This window comes from Talpa europaea, assembly GCF_964194135.1.
Source record: "Talpa europaea genome assembly, chromosome: 1".
Lineage (NCBI taxonomy): Eukaryota > Metazoa > Chordata > Mammalia > Eulipotyphla > Talpidae > Talpa > Talpa europaea.
The window spans coordinates 45165225-45185094 of record NC_140073.1 but is presented as its reverse complement, the minus strand read 5'-3'; the positions used below and the strand labels follow the sequence as shown (position 1 = coordinate 45185094).

The 19870-nt window shown below is 55.4% G+C and overlaps 1 protein-coding gene across 1 annotated transcript in view; it reads left to right on the top strand.

The window, feature by feature from the left end:
• PDE2A (phosphodiesterase 2A) overlaps nt 1-15614 on the top strand; it is a gene marked incomplete at its 3' end in the record, with an annotated part of 87834 nt that extends 72220 nt beyond the window's left edge. The window contains exons 7-31 of the mRNA XM_084245940.1: nt 2811-2870; nt 3397-3550; nt 3748-3800; nt 4008-4082; nt 4182-4223; nt 4728-4796; nt 5055-5185; nt 7710-7821; nt 8253-8292; nt 8438-8501; nt 8943-9015; nt 9172-9349; nt 9510-9622; nt 10240-10317; nt 11101-11223; nt 11623-11693; nt 11976-12098; nt 12395-12482; nt 12733-12780; nt 13733-13807; nt 13975-14074; nt 14329-14441; nt 14781-14819; nt 14981-15087; nt 15404-15614. Coding sequence (XP_084102066.1) covers nt 2811-2870; nt 3397-3550; nt 3748-3800; nt 4008-4082; nt 4182-4223; nt 4728-4796; nt 5055-5185; nt 7710-7821; nt 8253-8292; nt 8438-8501; nt 8943-9015; nt 9172-9349; nt 9510-9622; nt 10240-10317; nt 11101-11223; nt 11623-11693; nt 11976-12098; nt 12395-12482; nt 12733-12780; nt 13733-13807; nt 13975-14074; nt 14329-14441; nt 14781-14819; nt 14981-15087; nt 15404-15614 — 2340 coding nt within the window. The remainder of the gene's footprint in view (nt 1-2810; nt 2871-3396; nt 3551-3747; nt 3801-4007; nt 4083-4181; nt 4224-4727; nt 4797-5054; nt 5186-7709; nt 7822-8252; nt 8293-8437; nt 8502-8942; nt 9016-9171; nt 9350-9509; nt 9623-10239; nt 10318-11100; nt 11224-11622; nt 11694-11975; nt 12099-12394; nt 12483-12732; nt 12781-13732; nt 13808-13974; nt 14075-14328; nt 14442-14780; nt 14820-14980; nt 15088-15403) is intronic.
• Between the last annotated feature and the right edge of the window lie 4256 nt (nt 15615-19870).

Sequence of the window (19870 nt, the reverse complement as noted above, 5' to 3'; positions counted from 1 at the left end):
AGAACTGACGCAGCAGCTCCTTCCTCAACCTGCCCCATGCCCCTCTCTGAGTTTCAGCTCTTGGCATTCATCCTTCCTCCCTCCAAGCCTCCCCCCCCCCCCATCAATTGAAGACATCTTTGTTGAACACTGCCGGGCTCTGTGTGCTGGGTGCTGGGAACACAGCAGCGACAGGGACAGACAAGAGCGGCCAGGCTTTCACACTGTCCAGTCTGCAGGGGTGAGGGAGACAGACATTAAACAATTGAACAACACAATATAGAGCTGCAAATGATGGCAAGTGCCAGCAAGGAAACCAGGACATTCTGCAAGGAACTGGGGTCTGGTGGAGACCTGGTCTGAGGAGGACTCTCTGAGGAATGTGCCGGCTGGAGCAGGGCTGCCTGGGTGAATTCTGGGCTTCTGTGGCTCAGAGCCTATAGCGCCTTGATTGCAGAATCTTTGTGTGAAAAGACTCTTTGGTGCCGTTCTTCAGTTCTGGGATAATAAGTCCCTTTGAGGAATGGGCGGCCCTTGGTCTCTGGCATTTGATGCGTGATTTGTGCCCACTCTTCCCCCCAGCTGTGCCAGCCACACCAGCTCCTTACATGGGGATGGAGTATTCGTGCAATTAGCCACGTTGAACTTGGTGAGAGTGAGGGGTGAAGGGCTTTGCTGGGCCTTCAACCCTGTCTAGAGCCCCAGGGCCCACTACTGAATGCTGCCTCTGTGCCCGACACGCCCCCTGATTAGCCAGGGTTGGTGCAAGTGTGTGCTCCTGTTGTGAGCAGAAGTCGTGTGTGTGTTGTGCGTTTGCACATGGGAGAGGCCAGAGGTGTGTGCTTGGCTCCTGTGTACGTGAGCTCAAGTATCCTGCATATGGAAGTGCACGTGTAGACACTGTGTGTGTGTCTGTGTGTGCACATGTGTGTGCATGTGAATGCATGTGCATCTCCATGGGAGAGCAGCGCATGTGGGAGCGCTGAGGGGCTTCCTGAGCATGTGTAGGTGTGTTTGTGCACATGCTGGTGGGGATGAGCTGAGGCAGTTCAGGAGTGCGTGGTAGGGTGCAGGCATCTAGTGGGTGGAGGAGGACTCCTTACTTTGCCCCAGTCTTTTGGGGCTCTCATGCAGTCCCCCAGCTTTGTGCTGTGACCAGGCTGTCCTAGCAGCCCAGGAACTTGTTACAGTCATAACCCTAAAGGAGTCTCTCTTTTTCTCTAAGAGAAGGGTCCAGGTGGAGAAACAAAAAGGATGTTCTTCCCATCTGCTAACTAACTGTAAAATATTTATGGAAAGCTCATGGGGATGGTTCATCTTTCAAATCCCTGCTCATCCAGAGCTGAACCTTCAGCACTCTCCTTGCTGGCCCAGGCCTCCTCCGGGCTTCCTGCTCTCTCCAGTTCACCCTCCACCACATGGTCCACAGATGCTAAAGTCGGCCAGGTTACTGCCCCAGGTTGCTGTCAAGTGAAAGTCTAATTCCTTAGCCTTGCACACAAGGCCCTTGCCTCCTGATGCCCCACCCCTGCCTGGGCCCTCCTCACCCCATCCCGCCAACCAGCCAGTCTGGCCAGGACAGTCACCTGCCTGTGGTGCCCCCTCTTCAGGAATTATTCATCCTTCTCGTGCAGTGCGTGGAAGCCTCCCTGAAGCCACCCACTCTGTCTTCCCATAGCCTTTAGGTCCCCACCCACCTGGCCTGCCTTCCCCCTTCTTCCTCAGGTATGAAATTCTGCACCCCCTAATCCTGTTCCCCCACTCCATCCTCCAACAACCAGACTGTGAGCTTCCAGAGAGCCTGCTGGTCTCCCCCTCTCCATCTGCTCCTGGCAGGGGACTTAGAGTAGAGGCAGGCAGGGGCTGCTGAGTGGGAAGGGGAGATGAAGGAGGGACTCCAGCTCAGGCCCTGTGGGGAGCCCCACAGGTGGCAAATAGCTCTGAGTAGGCTCCGGAAACTGGTGGGGAGACTTGCTGGCAGGGCCTGCAGAAGGTCCCAGACTGCACCCTTTCCTCTCTCATTTTCCTCCCCAAGTACTCACATAGAGTGGGAGAGGGGACATCACAGGGTATGGAGGATGGGCTGAGGGGAATCCTGGTAACTGACACAGGGAACTTGGAGAGGGATAGGATGATGGGGGTGGGAGGTGGTGAGAATGGATCTGGAGAGGGGAGGGAGTGGGCAGAGAAGGGGAGGGATTGGTGGTACATTACCTACTCTGCCACTCTCTGCTCTGTGACTTTGGACAAATCACTCAACCTTTCTGGGCTCTAGTTCATCTGCTTGGTAGAAGCTTGCCCTATATGGTGAAAAGAATCACATGGAAGGGAAAGTACTTCATCGCTCCATCCACCCATCCATCCTTCTACGTTTTTTAAGCACCGCAGTTGCATCCTAAATGTCAGAACTTTTCCCTTACCCCAGACTTAGGAGCATTTCAAACCCCAACTCAGAAAAGATGAGCTAAAAGGTTGCAACAAATACCACTGATTCCATAATCAGGAAGGGTTCCATGGGCTGGGTGGTGAAGGGAGTCTGAGGGTACCCTGTTCTCCCACTATACACCAGCATTGTGCTGTTGAGGGACAATGACTGAAAAAGCAGAAATCAGAAAAGTTCCACTTCTTTGAATTAGCCCTAGAAGTCTTCCTGGAGGAGGGGATTTTCTTGGAGGCATCTGCTTGGTCAGAAAGATGGGCTTATCATTGAGACCCACAGACTGGAGGATGTATGTGTTGTGGGGACAGTTGAGTGCTGGGTATGGGGAAGGCACTCTGGCAGGGACAAGAAGCTAGAAGGCACAGGTGGTTCTCCTCCCATGTTCCTCCAGGTACACTGTGGCCAGCTGAATGACAGTGAGGAGTGGAGCCTGCAAGCTGTGGAGAAGCATGTGAGTGGGGGTAGGGCTGGGGGGTGGAGGGGTGAGGCTACTGAAGACTGACAGGGGAACTGGGCACACCAGTCTACTACCTTTGGGCTGTGTAACCTTGAGCGAGTCACCTAACCTCTCTGAGCTTTGGTTTCACATCTGAAAATAAGGATAGTGGTAGGATCAGTGCAAACACCTGTCAGTAAGCAGGAAGTACTAGCTTCATAACCATCTAGAGGCTTTTTCCCTTCCGGAGATTTATGACTTTGTGCCTGTGGGTGTGGAAACAGAAGTTTGACCCAGTCCTGTCCTAGAAAAGTCTGGGGGCTAGAGGTGGAGACAAACTCTGCACTTGGGCTCATGGACCAAGGGACACTCTAGGCCAGTGGGTCCTACAGGAGAGTGATTTGCTGAGTTTGGTACTGGACTGGGGTCGATGGGCACAGAGTCAGAGGGGACAACTTGAGCAAAGGCGAGTAATTGTCGGGGTGTGAGCTTGGTAACTAGGTGGGCTCAGTGGCTCACCCACCTTTCGTCCCGCCCCCAGACTCTGGTAGCCCTGCGGAGGGTGCAGGCCCTGCAGCAGCGCGGGCCCCCTGCGGCCCCAGAAGAGGCCCAGAATCCCCAGGAGGGAGCGCCTGGAGACCAGAAAGGCGGGGTTGCGTACACTGACCAGGACCGAAAGATCCTGCAACTGTGCGGTGAGGGTCTGGCCCCGGCGAGGGCAGAGGGCGGGGCAGGGTTGAACCGAGAGGGGCGGGGCCTCGAGTGGGCGGGGCCGACTGTTGAATGGCGGGGCCCTAAAGCAGGTGGGCTGGGCTGGGCTGGCAGGTGGATCCCCACGCGCTGCAGGCTTAGGGGCTCTGGGTCGTCTCTGACCCGCGCCCCACCATTGTAGGGGAACTCTACGAACTGGATGCCTCGTCCCTGCAGTTCAAAATCCTCCAATACGTGAGTCCCTGTCCCCATCCCACCCTCCTCCCCAACCCATCTTCTTCCAGCACCCAGGTCCCGTGAGCCCTTTCTCATCGTTCAGATTTCGATGCCCCGGTCCCTCCAGTCTCCTCCACTAAGCCCAGGAGGCTCAGAGAAGCCAGAGGGTGGGAAGTGAAGGTGCCCCTGCTCCACGGTCAGCCCCTCGCTCTGTCCCTGTCTCAGGTGCAGCAGGAGACCCAGGCATCCCGCTGCTGCCTCCTGCTGGTGTCCGAGGACAATCTCCAGCTTTCCTGTAAGGTGAGGACCCAGGTCCACTGGGTGGGGTGAGGCGAGTGGCTGTCCTGGGACCAGTCGCTAAGGGGGAAAATCTTGCTTTTCCCAACCTGTCCTCCTCAGGTCATGGGAGAAAAAGTGCTGGAGGAAGAGATCAGCTTTCCGGTAAGTCCTGGGTTCCTCCCTTGTGTTGGAATCTTCAGAAGCAGCTAAGGCCAGCCAAGCGTGACTGGCTCTGCCCTGAGGGACTGAGAGGAGTAGAATCTCTTGGAATCTGATGAAATTATCTGGATCTTGGGATCTACTTAGAAATGTTACAAGAGAGCACAACCGTCCATGATCAGGACCCGTGAGAAGAAATGTTCAATCTAGAGAAAGCCTCCCTGGGGCCAGCTCACTCCTGTTGGAGCAATTCTGGATGTAGCTGTCTTAGAATCAGTTGCGACTGATGAGAACCGTGGATTCTGCTTTCCCTCTCTCCGGGTTAGGGAAGACCCCCGAGTCTTCCGTAGGGGGTTCCGGTGAGCTCCTGCTCTGCTCCTCAGTGCTGACTGCACCATTTGGACTAACTAAAGAGGTTGTCAAAACTTCCACAATTAGCGGGGAGAGTCTGAGGCTCCTTGACCTGGAGAAAGCTGGGCCCTGACTCAGCCTCTCTTCACTCCCCAGTTGACCACAGGACGCCTGGGCCAGGTGGTGGAAGACAAGAAGTCTATCCAGCTGAAGAACCTCACCTCAGTAAGCTGTGGACTGGCTGGAACAGGGGAGCAAGCAAGGGGAACTTGCTGTCCAGCCCCCAGAGCCAGGGTTTCTGGGACAGGGCAGCCAAGGCATGAAGGAGACAAAACCTGGGGATTTGGTACCAATCCACCCCCGTGTTAGTGTTCCCCCACCCTGCGTGGGTCCCTTAGAATGACCTGTTCCAGAGTGTGGGGGAGGGAAGAGTGTTCTGACCCTGTTCTGACTCGACTCTCCCTTACCACCCCCACTTTGCAGGAGGATGTACAACAGCTGCAAAGCATGTTGGGCTGCGAGCTGCAGTCTATGCTCTGTGTCCCTGTCATAAGTCGGGCCACTGACCATGTGGTGGCCTTGGCCTGTGCCTTCAACAAGCTTGGAGGAGATTTGTGAGTCTGGGTTGGGCCACAGGGATCAAGAGATGGAGCTGAGAGACTGAGTGGTGCTCTGCTGGGGTAACAGTGTGGGAAGGGTGCTAGGCAGGAAGTACTGTTCCAGCCCTAGTGGGCTGACTAGTTTGTCAGTGCACCCATGGGATTGAAAAACCCTCGCAGCTAACGGAGGCATGGGTAATTTTTGGCTCTCCATGACCCATTTGGCTTATTTAAAGTCATGTTGAGGTCCAACCCAGTTTCCTTCTTTTTCCCCCACTTCCTGCAATCTGGATTATCCACTATTAGGATACTGACTCCACCCCCCACCCCACTTGCCATGCCCTGTTTTGGCATTGCTGCTGGGAGCTGCCTGATGGAAGGTGGTGTGCTCTGGGGTGGTGAACTCTCTGGGACTCTCAGAGCATCATCAACACAGTGGACAGTGGCTAAAGAAAACAGGTCTGTGCTAAGCTGAAGGGCTTTAGAGGTACTGACAGGGCAGCTGTAAGAATCATGTGGAACCTCTGGTCCAGAGTGGATAGGACAGAGTCAGGTAAATAGGCCTATCAGGAATCATAGCTCAAGAACTGAGGTCAGATTTGGGGGACTAGTAGTGTTACCATAAATAGATTTTATGTCCTATACCAGCTCATTCATTGGTAGTAGCTGGTGTTGAGAATGGATCTTAGTTTAATGAGAAACAGTGCTGTGATTGATTGGCCTTGTCTGCCCTGGGTGCGGGTGCAGGACACAAATACCATACTTGGTCCAGTAGGCCTAGGAGTTTGTGCTGAGTCATACAGGCAGGGAGGAGCAGGCAAGTGAGGGGTCGATCTCAATAATAAGATGTGAACAGATACTGACATGATGTTTGGCCCCTGGGCCCAAGCAACAGGCTGGGCTTGAGGGCCAGCTCCTACAGGAAGTGTGGGGACTAGAGATGTTGGGACTTGAGAAGCCCATGCCCAGGGATGGGGCAGTGATCTGGCAGGGACCGGTCTGGCAGCAGGACTCACTAGCACAGAACTCTGTGTTAGAGGACCCCAGGGAAATGAAGGCAGGGCCTGCGGAGGCAGGGGGGGGGGATGCAGGATCTCTGTCATTGGTTACTGGTGGGCATCCTCGTGGTAGAAACAACACCTAATGTGTCCAGCCCTATGCTGGTCAGATGGCCTTGGGAAGGGCCTTGGGGAGGACAGTGCAGAGTGAGTGGGGGTCCAGGCAGGGCTCTGGCATGTGTGGGACTGGGTTCTGAAATGGCCTGGACCTGGAGCTGGAAGAGAGGTGGTATCAGAAAGGAAACAAGATGGGGTATTGGTGACAGCCCTGAGGCCTAGGGCGGAAGCAAGGCGGTGTCTAGTCCTATATATCTCAGGGAGAGTGCAAAGTGACTGCAGGAGCCAAGGTAGGGCTCAGTTCAAAGCAGTGACTGCAGAGAAGCTGCCTAGAACCCAAAAACCAGGGATCCAGAATCACTTCAGTTGGGAGGGTGAGAGGGCAGAGGTAGGGCACACTTGAGACATTTAGCAAATACCTTCCTTGCTGCCTGTACCAGGTTCTGTACTGGGCATGCAGTGATATGGCATGATTCTGCCTTCAAGACTGGAAGTGTATTTTCAGGGCACAGAGGAAGGAAGATGGGAAAGGTATTCTAGGCAGAGCAAACAGTGTGGGAAAAAGCACGACAGTATGAAAGAGCTGAGGGCCTCTCAGAAGGATGAGGATCTTAGTGTGACTGAAGCTGAGTGATGCTCATAGATGAGGGGAGAAAGGTGGGCAGGACCAGACTGAGGGCCTCAAATGCCATGGTAAGGAAGGTGGGCTGAGACACAAGATGGTGGGATTGGGAACTTAGACCTGAGTCTCTGGATAGCCAGAATGACAGGAACACTGAGGCCAGTCAAAAAATAGGGAAGGGCCTAAGCAGGGAAATCTGGGGGCAGAGAAAAAGCCAAGATGCTCTCCAACTGGAAGGACCTACCCAAATCCTCACAGGTCTCCCCCCCCCCCCCAGTTTGATCCATCCAGCCCTAAAAGCAACCTGGTGACAAGTCATTTTGTGGCCCTATTGAATGACCTCAATAGTATTTGGGGTTGATCTTGTCAGACAAGAGCTAGCTCTGTGAGTAGGATGGACGCAGCCCTCCCCTCAACCACCTTAGGATTTGTGGAGGCACCAAATTAGGGTCCCAAGTGTCCGGGGGAGAGTAGGACAATGACAGGAAATCTAATCTGAAGTCCGGGAGGGGAGGAACTGGGTGGGGGAAGTGTGTGTCGGGGACAGAGACCAGAGACGTGGCTCTGGCTTCACGAAGCAATAGTCTGAAGAGAAAAACACATTTTTGTCAGAGGAGGATTACAGTCCTTCCCTCTGGAGCTCCCAGCTTGAGGGGGACCTCACCCCAGCCACCTGAGGGTGAGCAGTCCCAGTGCAGGAAAGTGGCGGCTGTGGTGGCTTCCTGAGGGCAACGGAAGTGAGGACACCTGGTGAGAGGAGTCTGTCGTCTGCCCCCTGTGTGACCCCGGCGCCCTCCCCCAGGTTCACAGAGCAGGACGAGTCCCTGGTCCAGCACTGCCTCCACTATACTAGCACTGTGCTCACCAACACCCTGGCCTTCCAGAAGGAACAGAAGCTCAAGCGTGAGTGCCAGGTGAGTGACCCGCTTGTGCCTCTACCTCAGGGACAAAGTTACCCAGCTTTCAGCTCCAGAGAGTCATTCACAAGGGACAGCCCATCTCTTTCTGAAAGGTAGGCAGGCAGGTAACTTGGCGCCCTGGAGCCCTCCCAAACCCAGCAGGCCCTGTGTGTGATCCCCCTCTAGTGGTCAATGTGGGTACTGCAGACACCTCCGCTGCCTAGAGCCAGCCGGGAATGCGCACCTGAAACTCCGGACATTCCCAGCACCTTCACTGGGCTGCTCCTCCCACTTCTGGACTTAGTAGCTGAATGATATAATTCAGCTATGCTGGTCTCCTGCCTGTCCAGAGAGCCTTAGGGCTGTCGGATGTGGCGGAGGGGTGGTGCTGAGAGGATGATCCCCTGCAACCTGAACCCCTATGAACTCCATTTCCCACATTCCAGGCTCTTCTCCAAGTGGCAAAGAACCTCTTCACCCATCTGGGTGAGTGCAATAAACTCTTCCACACCTGGCTGTAGGTGGGGGAGTGGGGCTGGTGTCTTGGGGAGGAGAGGAGGGGGTGTCTGACCTTGCCATATGGGCCTGATCTCACCACTGCCTCCCCACGTCCCTCCCACCCCGTCCACAGATGATGTCTCTGTCCTGCTCCAGGAGATCATCACAGAGGCCAGGAACCTCAGCAATGCAGAGATGTGAGTGGATTTATCCCGGGGTGGGGCAAGAGACTGCTCTGCCTCTCCGTTCTCATCCCTCCGCTCTCCCCTCATCCCCCTTCCCTGCCTTCCTATGGGACTCGTCGACTTTTATGTGCTTCTCTATTTCATGCCTGCCTCCCTCACTAGACTAACCTCCAATGACAGCAGAGCGGGGCTCGCTTTGCTGGCCATGGGTCCTCAGTTCCTAACACAGTGCCTGGCACATAGTAAGTGCTACCACAAAAAAAAAAAAAAAAAAAAAAAAAAACAACTTCTTTGGGATGGACTAATGCCTGGATTCAGCTAGCTCCAAGGAGAGGTGCCATGGATCCCTCCTTCCAGGTTTCAGAAATCTGGGCTTAGCTTCAAGTCCTGAGAAGTGGGGGGTGGTCAGAGAGAGGTGTCTGGGCCCTGTGAACCAAGCCCATCTCCCCACAGCTGCTCTGTGTTCCTGCTGGATCAGAACGAGTTGGTGGCTAAGGTGTTCGATGGAGGTGTGGTGGATGATGAGGTGAGGCTGGGCAGTACAGTGTGTGGGGGTGTGTGTGTGTGTCCCTTATTCTGGGGGCCCGGAGCCCCCAGAGGGCTCTGGGAACAGGGACAAGGACAGTCGACGATTTCTCTGTGGCCAGACTAACTTCTCCCCTCCTGCTCCCTGCCCCGGCAGAGCTACGAGATCCGCATCCCCGCGGACCAGGGCATCGCGGGCCTCGTGGCGACCACCGGCCAGATCCTGAACATCCCGGACGCCTATGCGCACCCACTTTTCTACCGCGGCGTGGACGACAGCACCGGCTTCCGCACGCGCAACATCCTCTGCTTCCCCATCAAGAACGAGAACCAGGGTGAGAGTCCCCATGGTCTGGACCCAAGGGCCTTGCAGAGGGAATGGGCGGAGCCCAGTGGAGGGGCTTCCTCACAGCCCCAGCGCCCTGGAGGGCCCTGGGCTTGGGACGTCCCCTGTGACCACACACCGGCCAGTCCTAAGCCCTCTCTGGCCCCCAGAGGTCATCGGCGTGGCGGAGCTGGTGAACAAGATCAACGGGCCGTGGTTCAGCAAGTTTGACGAGGACCTGGCCACGGCCTTCTCCATCTACTGCGGCATCAGCATCGCCCATGTGAGCAGGGCCAGAGGCCCGGGAGCAGGACCCTTTGTTCCCCTGGCACTGGCTCTCCTTGTTCTGTCCAAACAGTGGGTTCCCTGGCCTGATGATAGGTTGTCATGCAACCTTACGTGGCCTAAAAATTGGGGCAATTGGGCAGACTGGCTGTCCTGTACAGTTAGCTTCCCAGGATCATAGGAAATCCCAGTTGTCATTATTAATCCCCTTTTCTGGAAGCAGTCTAACCCAAGCCCCTGACAGCTTTGTTTTGCGAAATGTTGGATCAGGAGTCGAATCCCTAGATCCCTGATGCTACCCTAACCCTGGCCCTAACGCTAACCCTAACCCTAACCTCCCTCCTTAGTTCTCATTCTCTTCTGTTGCCCTCAGGCCCCATCACTGAAGACTGGGTGAGGCTCAGGAGGGGGGGGTCCTCTTAGTATTAGATAAATGCTAATGAGCAAGAGGAGTCTGGATGAAAGCTGGAGGGGGCTCCCTACTCCAGGCTGGGGCTCAAAGGGTCAGCATGAGACAAGAAGGGGACTTCTTTGTGACCCCCTTTGTCCTAACCCTGGACACTCTGAGATTTCACAGCCACCTTGCTGTGCCCCATCTTCCCTCTCTTCCCCCAGTCCCTCCTCTACAAGAAAGTGAACGAGGCCCAGTACCGCAGCCATCTGGCCAATGAGATGATGATGTACCACATGAAGGTGAGGCCCCCATAGCGCTTCTGCCCTGCCCAGAGCCCCAGGATCCCCACAGTCTTCCTGGTCCTCTCCATCCCTTCCCAGCCCCCTCAAATCCTAAGGGGCGCAGGACCAGGTTGGGCTTTCTGATTATTCTGTTCAATAAGATACATTCAGAGCAGTTCCAGCCTCCTGCTCCCCTGGGGCAGCCTCTTTTCCAAGCAGTTTTTGATTGAACCCCAAGGGCCCAGGACCCAGCCTAGGGAAGAACTTGGTCAGCCAGATAGCCTCCATTTCTGGGAATAATTCCCACCCTGGGAATTATTAAAGGTTGGGAAGCCCCCTTAGGGCCCTGTCCACAGCACCCTTAGCTACCATGGTCAGGGGGCCCTGAGTGACTGCTGACTTTCCATTCCATTCCAGGCCTTGTGCAGGAAAAGCAGTGCTTGACTCTAGTGCAGAGTGTGTGGTGGTCATTGTTCATTTGAATGTTTCCTCTTAACTGTCCAAACCGAAGTATCTTAGGCTTTGTGGGTAGGGGCACAACTTCAGTAGAAAGGATTGAGGTGAGATCTTGGGATGCTTCTCCCCAAAGAACTAATACTCGAGTTAGTGTCTATAAAGGCTGCCAAGGTTTGGGTGTGTCATGAAGGGTGTTCTCTGTCTTGACCAAGGATAGGCTAGTATAGATGGGGGTGGCACAAGGAGGTACAGTGGGTGGGTCACAGGGCATGAGGGGGAATTTGAAGGTGAGGACACTGGATGAGCTGAATGTCATCTTCTAATGCCCTTGCTGACCCCCTTTAGGTCTCAGATGATGAGTACACCAAACTTCTCCATGATGGGATCCAGCCTGTGGCTGCCATTGACTCCAACTTTGCCAGTTTCACCTACACCCCTAGATCTCTCCCCGAGGATGACACTTCCATGGTGAGCGGGCCTCTCCCACTTGACTGTGGAGGCGGAGATGTACAACTGAAGATTTAAGTTAGATGTGCATGGGGGGCTCCTGGCAAGACAGAGACATCAAGGAAGGTTCTAGAGTCTCCCTCAGAGATGAAGTGGGTTTGCAATCTGTCATCATGGGCCGTAGGTGTGTCTGTCCAGGGGCCCAGGACCTATACTGAATGATCTTCAAGAGGCTCTGGGAACCCCGTATTTCTAAAAAATTCATGGTTCTGAGAATGCTTGACTATTTGATGGCTCTGTACTTAACATTTAAATATCTAAGACTCCAAAATTTCGAGTGTGGGACTTGAAGAAGGACCGAGGCAGGGGTCCCATCCTCAAATTGACGGTGTCTCTGATCCCCTGCCCCCACCTCTCCAGGCCATCCTGAGCATGCTGCAGGATATGAATTTCATCAATAACTACAAAATCGACTGCCCAACACTGGCCCGGTAGGTGCCCCCAGCCCCCCACCTTCGCGGGCAGGCAGCTCTGTCTCTGCCTCCCCTGGTCCTGTCATCTCACCTCTATCGCCCCCAGAGTTTTGGGAAAGAGTCTCTTTGAGGATGACTTGGGAGGCCCAGAGTTGAGGGGTGGGGAGGATCTGTGTGTGAGAGGCAAGTCCCAGACACGGGACCACGAGGAAAGGAAAGAATGGGTAGAGCCTGAAGCGTTTCGGGGCAGGGCAGGGTGGAGAGCCTGAGGCCCATCTTCTCCCCGATCCTCTCCTCCAGGTTCTGTTTGATGGTGAAGAAGGGTTACCGGGATCCCCCCTACCACAACTGGATGCACGCCTTTTCTGTCTCCCACTTCTGCTACCTGCTCTATAAGAACCTGGAGCTCACCAACTACCTCGAGTGAGTAGCTGCTCTTCCCTCCCATCTGCAGCCCCTGGGGCTCAAGCGTTTCCCATGTGGGTGACATTTTACCTGACCCAGCACGTGGGACTTTCTTAACAGCCATAAGGAAGGCTGCGTAGCCCCAGTTTCCAGGGTGGACTTGCTCAGGATCACATACCCAGGAGCCGTGAGCCTGGCAGACTCACACCACTGCTTCCTTCCAGGAAGGGGACCCAGGAGTCCCCTGCTCCTGCCTGGTGGCTTCTGGATCTCACCCAGCTGTCGCTCCCCTCTCTCCTCTGTCTCCCAACCAGGGACATCGAGATCTTTGCCTTGTTTGTTTCCTGCATGTGTCACGACTTGGACCACAGAGGCACCAACAACTCCTTCCAGGTGGCCTCGGTGAGACCCCGCCCGCCTCACAGTGGGTACACTCTCTGGGGTGTCTGGGAGCATTGCCCCTCCAGCTGACAAGTGGTGGGAGCTGGTGACCCCAGGAACCAGTTTAGAGACAGCAGGATGCTCCCCCAGAGTTTGCACTGAGCTCTGAGGTGGGAGTGGGGGAGGGTGGGGGAGGGGTGGACAAGGCTTAGCTTCACATAGGGGATACTTGGATCTGGATTGGTGATGGGGTTTTCCTGGATTTTTCTAGAAATCTGTGCTGGCTGCACTCTACAGCTCCGAGGGCTCTGTCATGGAGGTACCTTCCCCCTCCCACATCTCTACCCCTCCTCCTCCCAGCAACTCCTGTTCCCAAGCCCTGCTCTGCAGACAGGCTGTGAAGCTGTGCTCACCCCCAGGGCATGTCTAGCTCATTTTCCTGGGTAGGCCAGCCTGAAGGGGGGGGGGGCCCAGTGTGGATGGGGGTGCAATTCGGGCTGCAGCTACTGCTGCAGCCCAGGTCTGCAAAGGAATTTGTATTTGACACAGTTCCTCATGTGCCTGGGAATGCCCTGGCAGCCCTTTCACCACCGAGCCTAGGACAGGCTCTACTCCCACCACACTCAGCTTTGCCTTCAACTGTTTGGCTGGGTCTCCCTGCCCTCAGGTAGGGGTTCCCTGGGTTGGAACAAAATGGAGACACCTCTGAGTTCCCTGCACTTGGCCCAGAGCTTGGCACAGAGTGGCAGCCAGACTTCCAAGGTCATTTCACCCTATGCTGTCTCCCACAACACCCCTTCAGAGACTAACTCTGCCTGCACACCCCCAGAGATAAGGGACTCCTGCCCTCGTGGGAGGCCTGCCTTTGCCCTCCGCACCCTGCAAGTGACAGCTCTTCAGCGTCAGGAGACAGGAGCTCTGCCCTCGCCTCATCATCACCTCTCCTTGTCAGCAAACAAATGTTTGCTGCATGAATTAGTGTCTAGGACTCTGAGGGATCATTTGAGAATCACTCCAATTTGAGAGGCTCTCAGAGCATACCCTGCCACATCCCTCCATGTGACAGCTAAGGAACTGGAGGCTCAGAGCGGGAGGGAACTTGCCTGGGTCAGACAGAGGGTCAAATCAGAACCCAGAAAGGGAACTGGGACTTCTGACTCCCGCCTTGGCTGTTCTGCTCACCTTGGGGGTTGAGGCTGGACCAGTCCTGCTCTTCTCTTGGCATCAGTGATGAAGTGGGTCCCTGTCATTCTTTTCCCCTCACCCTTCAGAGGCACCACTTCGCTCAGGCCATTGCCATTCTCAACACCCACGGCTGCAACATCTTCGACCACTTCTCCCGGAAGGTGATGGCATGGGGGGTGGGAGTGGGTAGTTGGGGGTGGGGTAGTGGCTGGAAACAGGAGGAGCCAATGGTTGTATGGGTGGAGGCTTCTCAGGGCTGGGGTAGCGGGAGGGAGTGTCTGGCAGGAGGCCATGTTACCACCCCTTCCCCCACCCTGCCTTGGCCCAGGATTATCAGCGCATGCTGGACCTGATGAGGGACATCATCCTGGCCACGGACCTGGCCCACCACCTTCGCATCTTCAAAGACCTCCAGAAGATGGCTGAAGGTGCCCACCTGTAGCCCTGGCCTTGGTGATGGGAAGGACTAAGAGGGGGATTGGCCTGGAGAACATCTCCAGGGGTTCAGCCTATCCCCTTCCAGCATCAACCCACTAGGCAGACCCAGCACCCACCCCATGGTTCCCATACAGGGAGTGGAACCCCCCGCACCACTTGGAGATAGACCCTGGGGGCCTTGCCCTCAGAAAAAGGGGCCTGGAAAGCTGGGTCTCTCTCCTTGACCCCATCCTCTCCCCCTCAGTGGGCTATGACCGAACCAACAAGCAGCACCACAGTCTCCTCCTCTGCCTCCTCATGACCTCCTGTGACCTCTCTGACCAGACCAAGGGCTGGAAGACCACAAGAAAGATAGCCGTAAGTGCCCCCCCCTCGGAGGCTGCCCCACTCTATGTGGCTCCCTGTGGCCTGAGCACCCTCTCTGTGCTGACTTCAGCCTGACTGTATGAGGAGATAGAAAGCTAGATTATGCCATGGTGACAGATGAGGTTCTGAGAGGGATATGGACTCTGCTGGAGTCAGAGCAAAGCGGTGATTGGTGGAAGGTGGAGCAGAACCCAACCACTCTTCCCTATCGGGGCTCATCCCTGTCAGGCTAGGGTTGGTGAGGACAGGCCCTCTTGGGAATAAGTTATGGGAGGAGCATGCATGGATGGATACCACTCACAGGATGTGATGAGAGTGTTGGTTTTATAGGAGCTGATCTACAAGGAATTCTTCTCCCAGGGAGACCTGGTATGTGGGGCGTGACCTCAGGTGTCCAGGTTGGGAGAGGGTTTTTGGCCTGGGGCTGGGAGGGGGATCTCCATTACCTGGTGATGTGGGGAGGGGGCTGCTAATGGGATCGCCATCACCTGGTGGAGGAAAAGGGCCAGGCTGACTACTTGTGCCCACAGGAGAAGGCCATGGGCAACAGGCCAATGGAGATGATGGACCGCGAGAAGGCCTACATCCCCGAGCTGCAAATCAGCTTCATGGAACATATCGCAATGCCCATCTACAAGTGAGTGAGCTCACGGGGATGGCAGGGGCCCCTCACAGAGAGGTTGGGTGGGGTGGGGCCAGCTCTGGTCATCACAGCAGCCTGGTCCAGCTCCAGCTGATCCACCCCTCTGCTTCTGGGCACAAGCTTGCCCCTAAAAGGGCCCTTCACTTCATCCTTGATTCTCTCCAGAGAGACTGTTATGGTCTCCTTGGGGGCCTAGTCATATGCCTGCTCCCTCGTGGAAGTTTGACATGTGCCATAGCCCTGATCTTTCTTGAGGTCCTTTCTTGAGGTCCGAGCTCTGGCCTCTAACCCTGCCCCCACACACCCACAGGCTGCTGCAGGACCTGTTCCCCAAGGCATCAGAGCTGTATGAACGCGTGGCTTCTAACCGTGAGCACTGGACCAAGGTGTCGCATAAGTTCACCATCCGCGGCCTCCCGAGCAACAACTCGCTGGACTTCCTGGACGAGGAGTATGAGGTGCCTGAACTGGATGGCACTGGGACCCCCATCAATGGGTGTTGCAGCCTTGATGCTGAGTGAGCCCCTCCTGGGTCCCTTCCCTGCCCAGGCCACCTCCCACAGCCCTCCACTGGCCTGGCCAGAAGCGCTAGGACCAGAGCCGTGTGTCCTGGTTAGAGACCAGGACTTCCCATGTGACCCTGGGCAATCACTGACCTTCCCGGGCCTCAGCTTCTCTTCTCTATAATGAACACAAGACTTTTACCCTCACCAAGACTTTAATTTGTCCTCTGCGAGCACAGGGTGACCAGTGGGCAGTGGGTCTTGCTCTGGCCTCTGACCTTGGCAAGTCCTGTTTAAGTCACTGCCTCTCTGAGACATCCTGAATGGATTCTCCTGGGCCTCCTTCCTGCCCCACCAAACCTGTGCCCTTTTCCCCTCCCCAGGGTCTCATGCAAGGAGGTGGATCATCTGTGATCTTATAAACTGTCGTTAGCTCTGCTGGAGGACTATCAACAGCCACGGGGCCGAGGTGCCCCCGAGGACTGCCACTGTACTTATGTTGGGGATCGGGACCCGGGGAGATGCAAGGGACCCACAAGGAGGCAGCTCAGTGCTCTGAGGAGAAGAGGCTCAGGGAGAAAGTGGGATGGGATTGGTGGCAGGAAAGACCCTTAGGCTCAGAGACAGGCCCAGGCTGAGCCAGCCTCCTGGCTGTGTGACCCTGGGCAAGTCCCTTCCCCTATCTGGGCAAAGTCCCCTCCTCTATCTGGGCAAAGCAGGAGGGGAGACAATTCTTTCTCTGAGACCCCATTTAGATCAAAGTCCTAATAGCTCTGTGGAGAGGCCATGGGATGTCCCTGCCACCCTAGAGCAGAGAGCTGACCCTGAGTCCCCCAGTGGCCCCTTGAGAGTACCCCTTTAGCCAGAGCCATGCCCCCATTCCTGCAGCCAGAGAGGGACCCGGCCTCAGTCCCAGAGGGCTCATCTCCCCTTCAAGGCCATATCCACCCGTGCCCCGGGGCTTGGGAGACCCCATTGGGCCGGGCCTCTTGGGTCATCCTGGACTCTGGCTTCTCCCTTCTCTGTTTTGTTCTGTATGTGCTGTGGGGTGGGGGAGGGGGCCACCTGCCTTACCTATTCTGAGTTGCCTTTAGAGAGATGCATTTTTCTAGGACTCTGTGCAACTGTTGTATATGGTCCCGTGGGCTGACCGCTTTGTACATGAGAATAAATCTATTTCTTTCTACCAACCCTCCCCCTTGGGGCTGTTGGCAGACTTTGTGTGCGGGGTTGGGGGAAACAGACTGGGGGAGGCAAATGCCCTTTAGAATTTCCTGGCTACTGGAGCTCCCACCCGTGCTGCCCAACCCCTCTTCTGAGAGAGTCATCGACCTGTTGGGGTGCTCCTGGGCCAGATAATGGGGGTTTAAGGGTGGAAAGCTATTGAGGAGACCTGGGCATGGAACAGACAGAGGATGTGTTGGCTGGTGAAGACTGTGCTGGGAAAGGAGGAACAAGAGGCAGAAACAGACAGGCTGCCCAAAGGAGAGAGCCTGGAGCTTCTCTGAGACACTCTGCTGGCCTTGTCCTGAGTGCTCATACAGCCAGAGTCTGGGCCTCTGAACCCTTCTTGGCCAGAGTTGTCCACTTGGATTCCCCTAAATCCCATATCCCAGTTTTTCTGGGTCCTGCCAAAGGGGTACTCTGAGTGTAACTCTGCAGCAATTGCAGCCCAGACTTGTGTCTGCAGGGTTAGACTTGTGTCTGCTCTCCTGACTGTGAGCCTTGCCTCTGCACAGGTGGAGAAGGCAGACTCCAGACTGGGGGCCGTGTGGAGACTGACTGGCAGTCTCCAGCCCTGTCCTCTCACTGGCCTGCACCCCACCTTGTCTACATCAGTAACCATTGATTATTGCAGGCTGGGCATCAGAATTTCCTTCACAGGTGGAGGGAGGAGGGAGGCCTGGGGGCAGATGAACAGTGCCGTCCTACCACACCCACAGCGCTCCCAGGGCCAGCCTTGCCTTTGGGACCACAGAGGCTTTCTGCTTCTCCTACCCCACTGCTTGTCCTGGTTTGAGGTCTTCTCTTCAGAGCTGAAGGGTCTCACGGCTGGTAGCTATCTCTTGGGGACCTGGGGCTCCAGGCCCCACCTTTGCCCAGACCCTGTCTTGCGGCCCCCCAGTGTGTCTTTGTCCTCTTACAACTGAGCAGTAGGCCCCAGGTAGGGTGGTGGTCAGTTTCTGGTGCAAGGCTGACTGGGAATGGTTATTGTGAAGATGCCCCACTGACACCAGTGTCCTGTGGGCTGAGTCAGGTGCTCATCTGCCCTGTGATCCCTCACCCTGAATGTGTGTGCCATTCCCTCTTCCATAAGCTTTGGGGCTAAGGGGAAGCACCACCTGGGTCCTCAGCCCAGAAGCATCTGCTGTCTGTCTCCTCCCAACCCTCCCTTGATGCCATTCCATCCCGTGAGGCCCTTGCTGTGACTTAGCTCCCCTTGCCACCAAATTGAGTGGACAACTCACAGATATTTCCTTGTGCACATGTGACACTGAGCTGAGGTTTGTCCTTTTCCCTCCTCTGTCCTTTGTCTATTGTTTCTCCCACCTGTCCAGTCTGGCGGAATAAACTCAGATGTGGGCCATGACAACATAACCAACTCCCAACTGAGTGGTTTCCTTTTACACAGGATTCCATTCTCTCATTCTGTAGCTAAGGAGCCTAGGATTGGGAGGTTAAGGCATCGACCCAGGTCAGGAATAAGCCCTGTTTGCCTGACTCCCCTTCAAGGAAGAAGACAGGAGAGCAGGCTCTTTGTCTCGGTCTTGGCAGAGCTGTCAGGGCTGGAGACGAAGGTAAGGAAGGTGGGAAAGTGGGCTGGGGCCTCCAAGAAGGATCTGGGCTCAGTCCTGTGTGCCTGAGTTGCAGAGGGAGTGGGGAATGAGAAGGGGCTGTGGGGAGTGAGAAAAGAGATTAGAGGAGGCTGGTGCTGCTGGTCATGGCCACCAGGTGGCAACCAACCCCTACTGTCCGCTCCTGCCCACAGGCTGGAGAGGGCTAAATGTGGGGGGACATGATGGAAGGACTAACCCACTTTGTTCTACTCACTCACAGCCCCTCTCATCCAGGGAGGTGTTCTTACACAGACACACACAGATGCCCCACTCATTCTCTTACACACACACTCGTCACCAGATTTTATAGTCTACATGGGATACACCCCATGTAGGATCCACAGGGAAAATAGGAAATGTCTCTTGGGGTTTTCTGGCACCCTTAGATGCTCCCTGAATAGGACTGAAGTCCATAAGTTCTATCTGAGTGAGCCATTGTCCCTTGGGGGCTACTGCCTGTTGAGTGGCCCCCTCTGCAGAAGGCTCCCAGGGAAGGCAACACCAGCCTTGTGATGGGCATGGGCAGAACCCCTCCTCTGGGCGCAGGTAACTACAGAGAGCACTGCAGGCTTCTTTGTGTGCCATCAAGCCGGAGGGTCAGAGTAGGGAGGAGCTGGGGTGTGAAGAGGCATCAGGAGGAGGTTAGGGTTCCTGGGGGGGTCTTGGAGTTTGGATGGGGAGGACTGGGTGTAATAAGGAAGTTTGGCTCTCAAAAGTGCTAACTTCCACCTGGGCAGAGAGGTTTCTCTTAGGAATCAAACCAATCTCATGTAATCACATTATGATTTTATGGGGGGAAGGACCCAACATCACAACATGAGCATACAATTCGGTGGACAGCAGAGAGAGGAGGGGATTGAGTCACTAAGAAGAGTCCCTGAAACCAGCTGGAGAGTGACCAGGTGAGGGGTCAGGAACTCCCCTGCGGCATCAGCTTGCCTGGGCGGGAGTGCTGCTTCTCCAGGCAGAGCTTCCTGAGCAGATGCCAAATCTGCAGAAAGGCTTCACAGACCTCAGGACATCGAGTCCAAAGGTCTGAGATTGACTTCATGTGGCTCCTATATATATACTGCTCTCAGCAGAGTATTAGCAGGACCACCTGTTAATTTTAATTTGGGCTTGGCCTTTCAGCACAGCCCAGGCTTTTATCTCTCCTTGCCTCTCTTGTGCCTGCTTATCAATGTTTTGTGAACAAGTAGTTGCTTTTTAATTGATAAGTCACTCCATCTCCATTGCCCCCACCTCCCCATCAGCAGAGATTACTCTATCAATACATACAACACTGGGCTAGGAGGTGAAGCCATTGCAAATAGACCAGGATAGCTTTTGCAGGGTGGGGGGAGGTGAGGAGGTGTGGGAGCTGTGCCCAAAGTCTCAGCCCACTCTCCCTGCTTAGTTGCCTAGTCTCCAGCCTGTACTGGGGAGGGAAGCACAGCA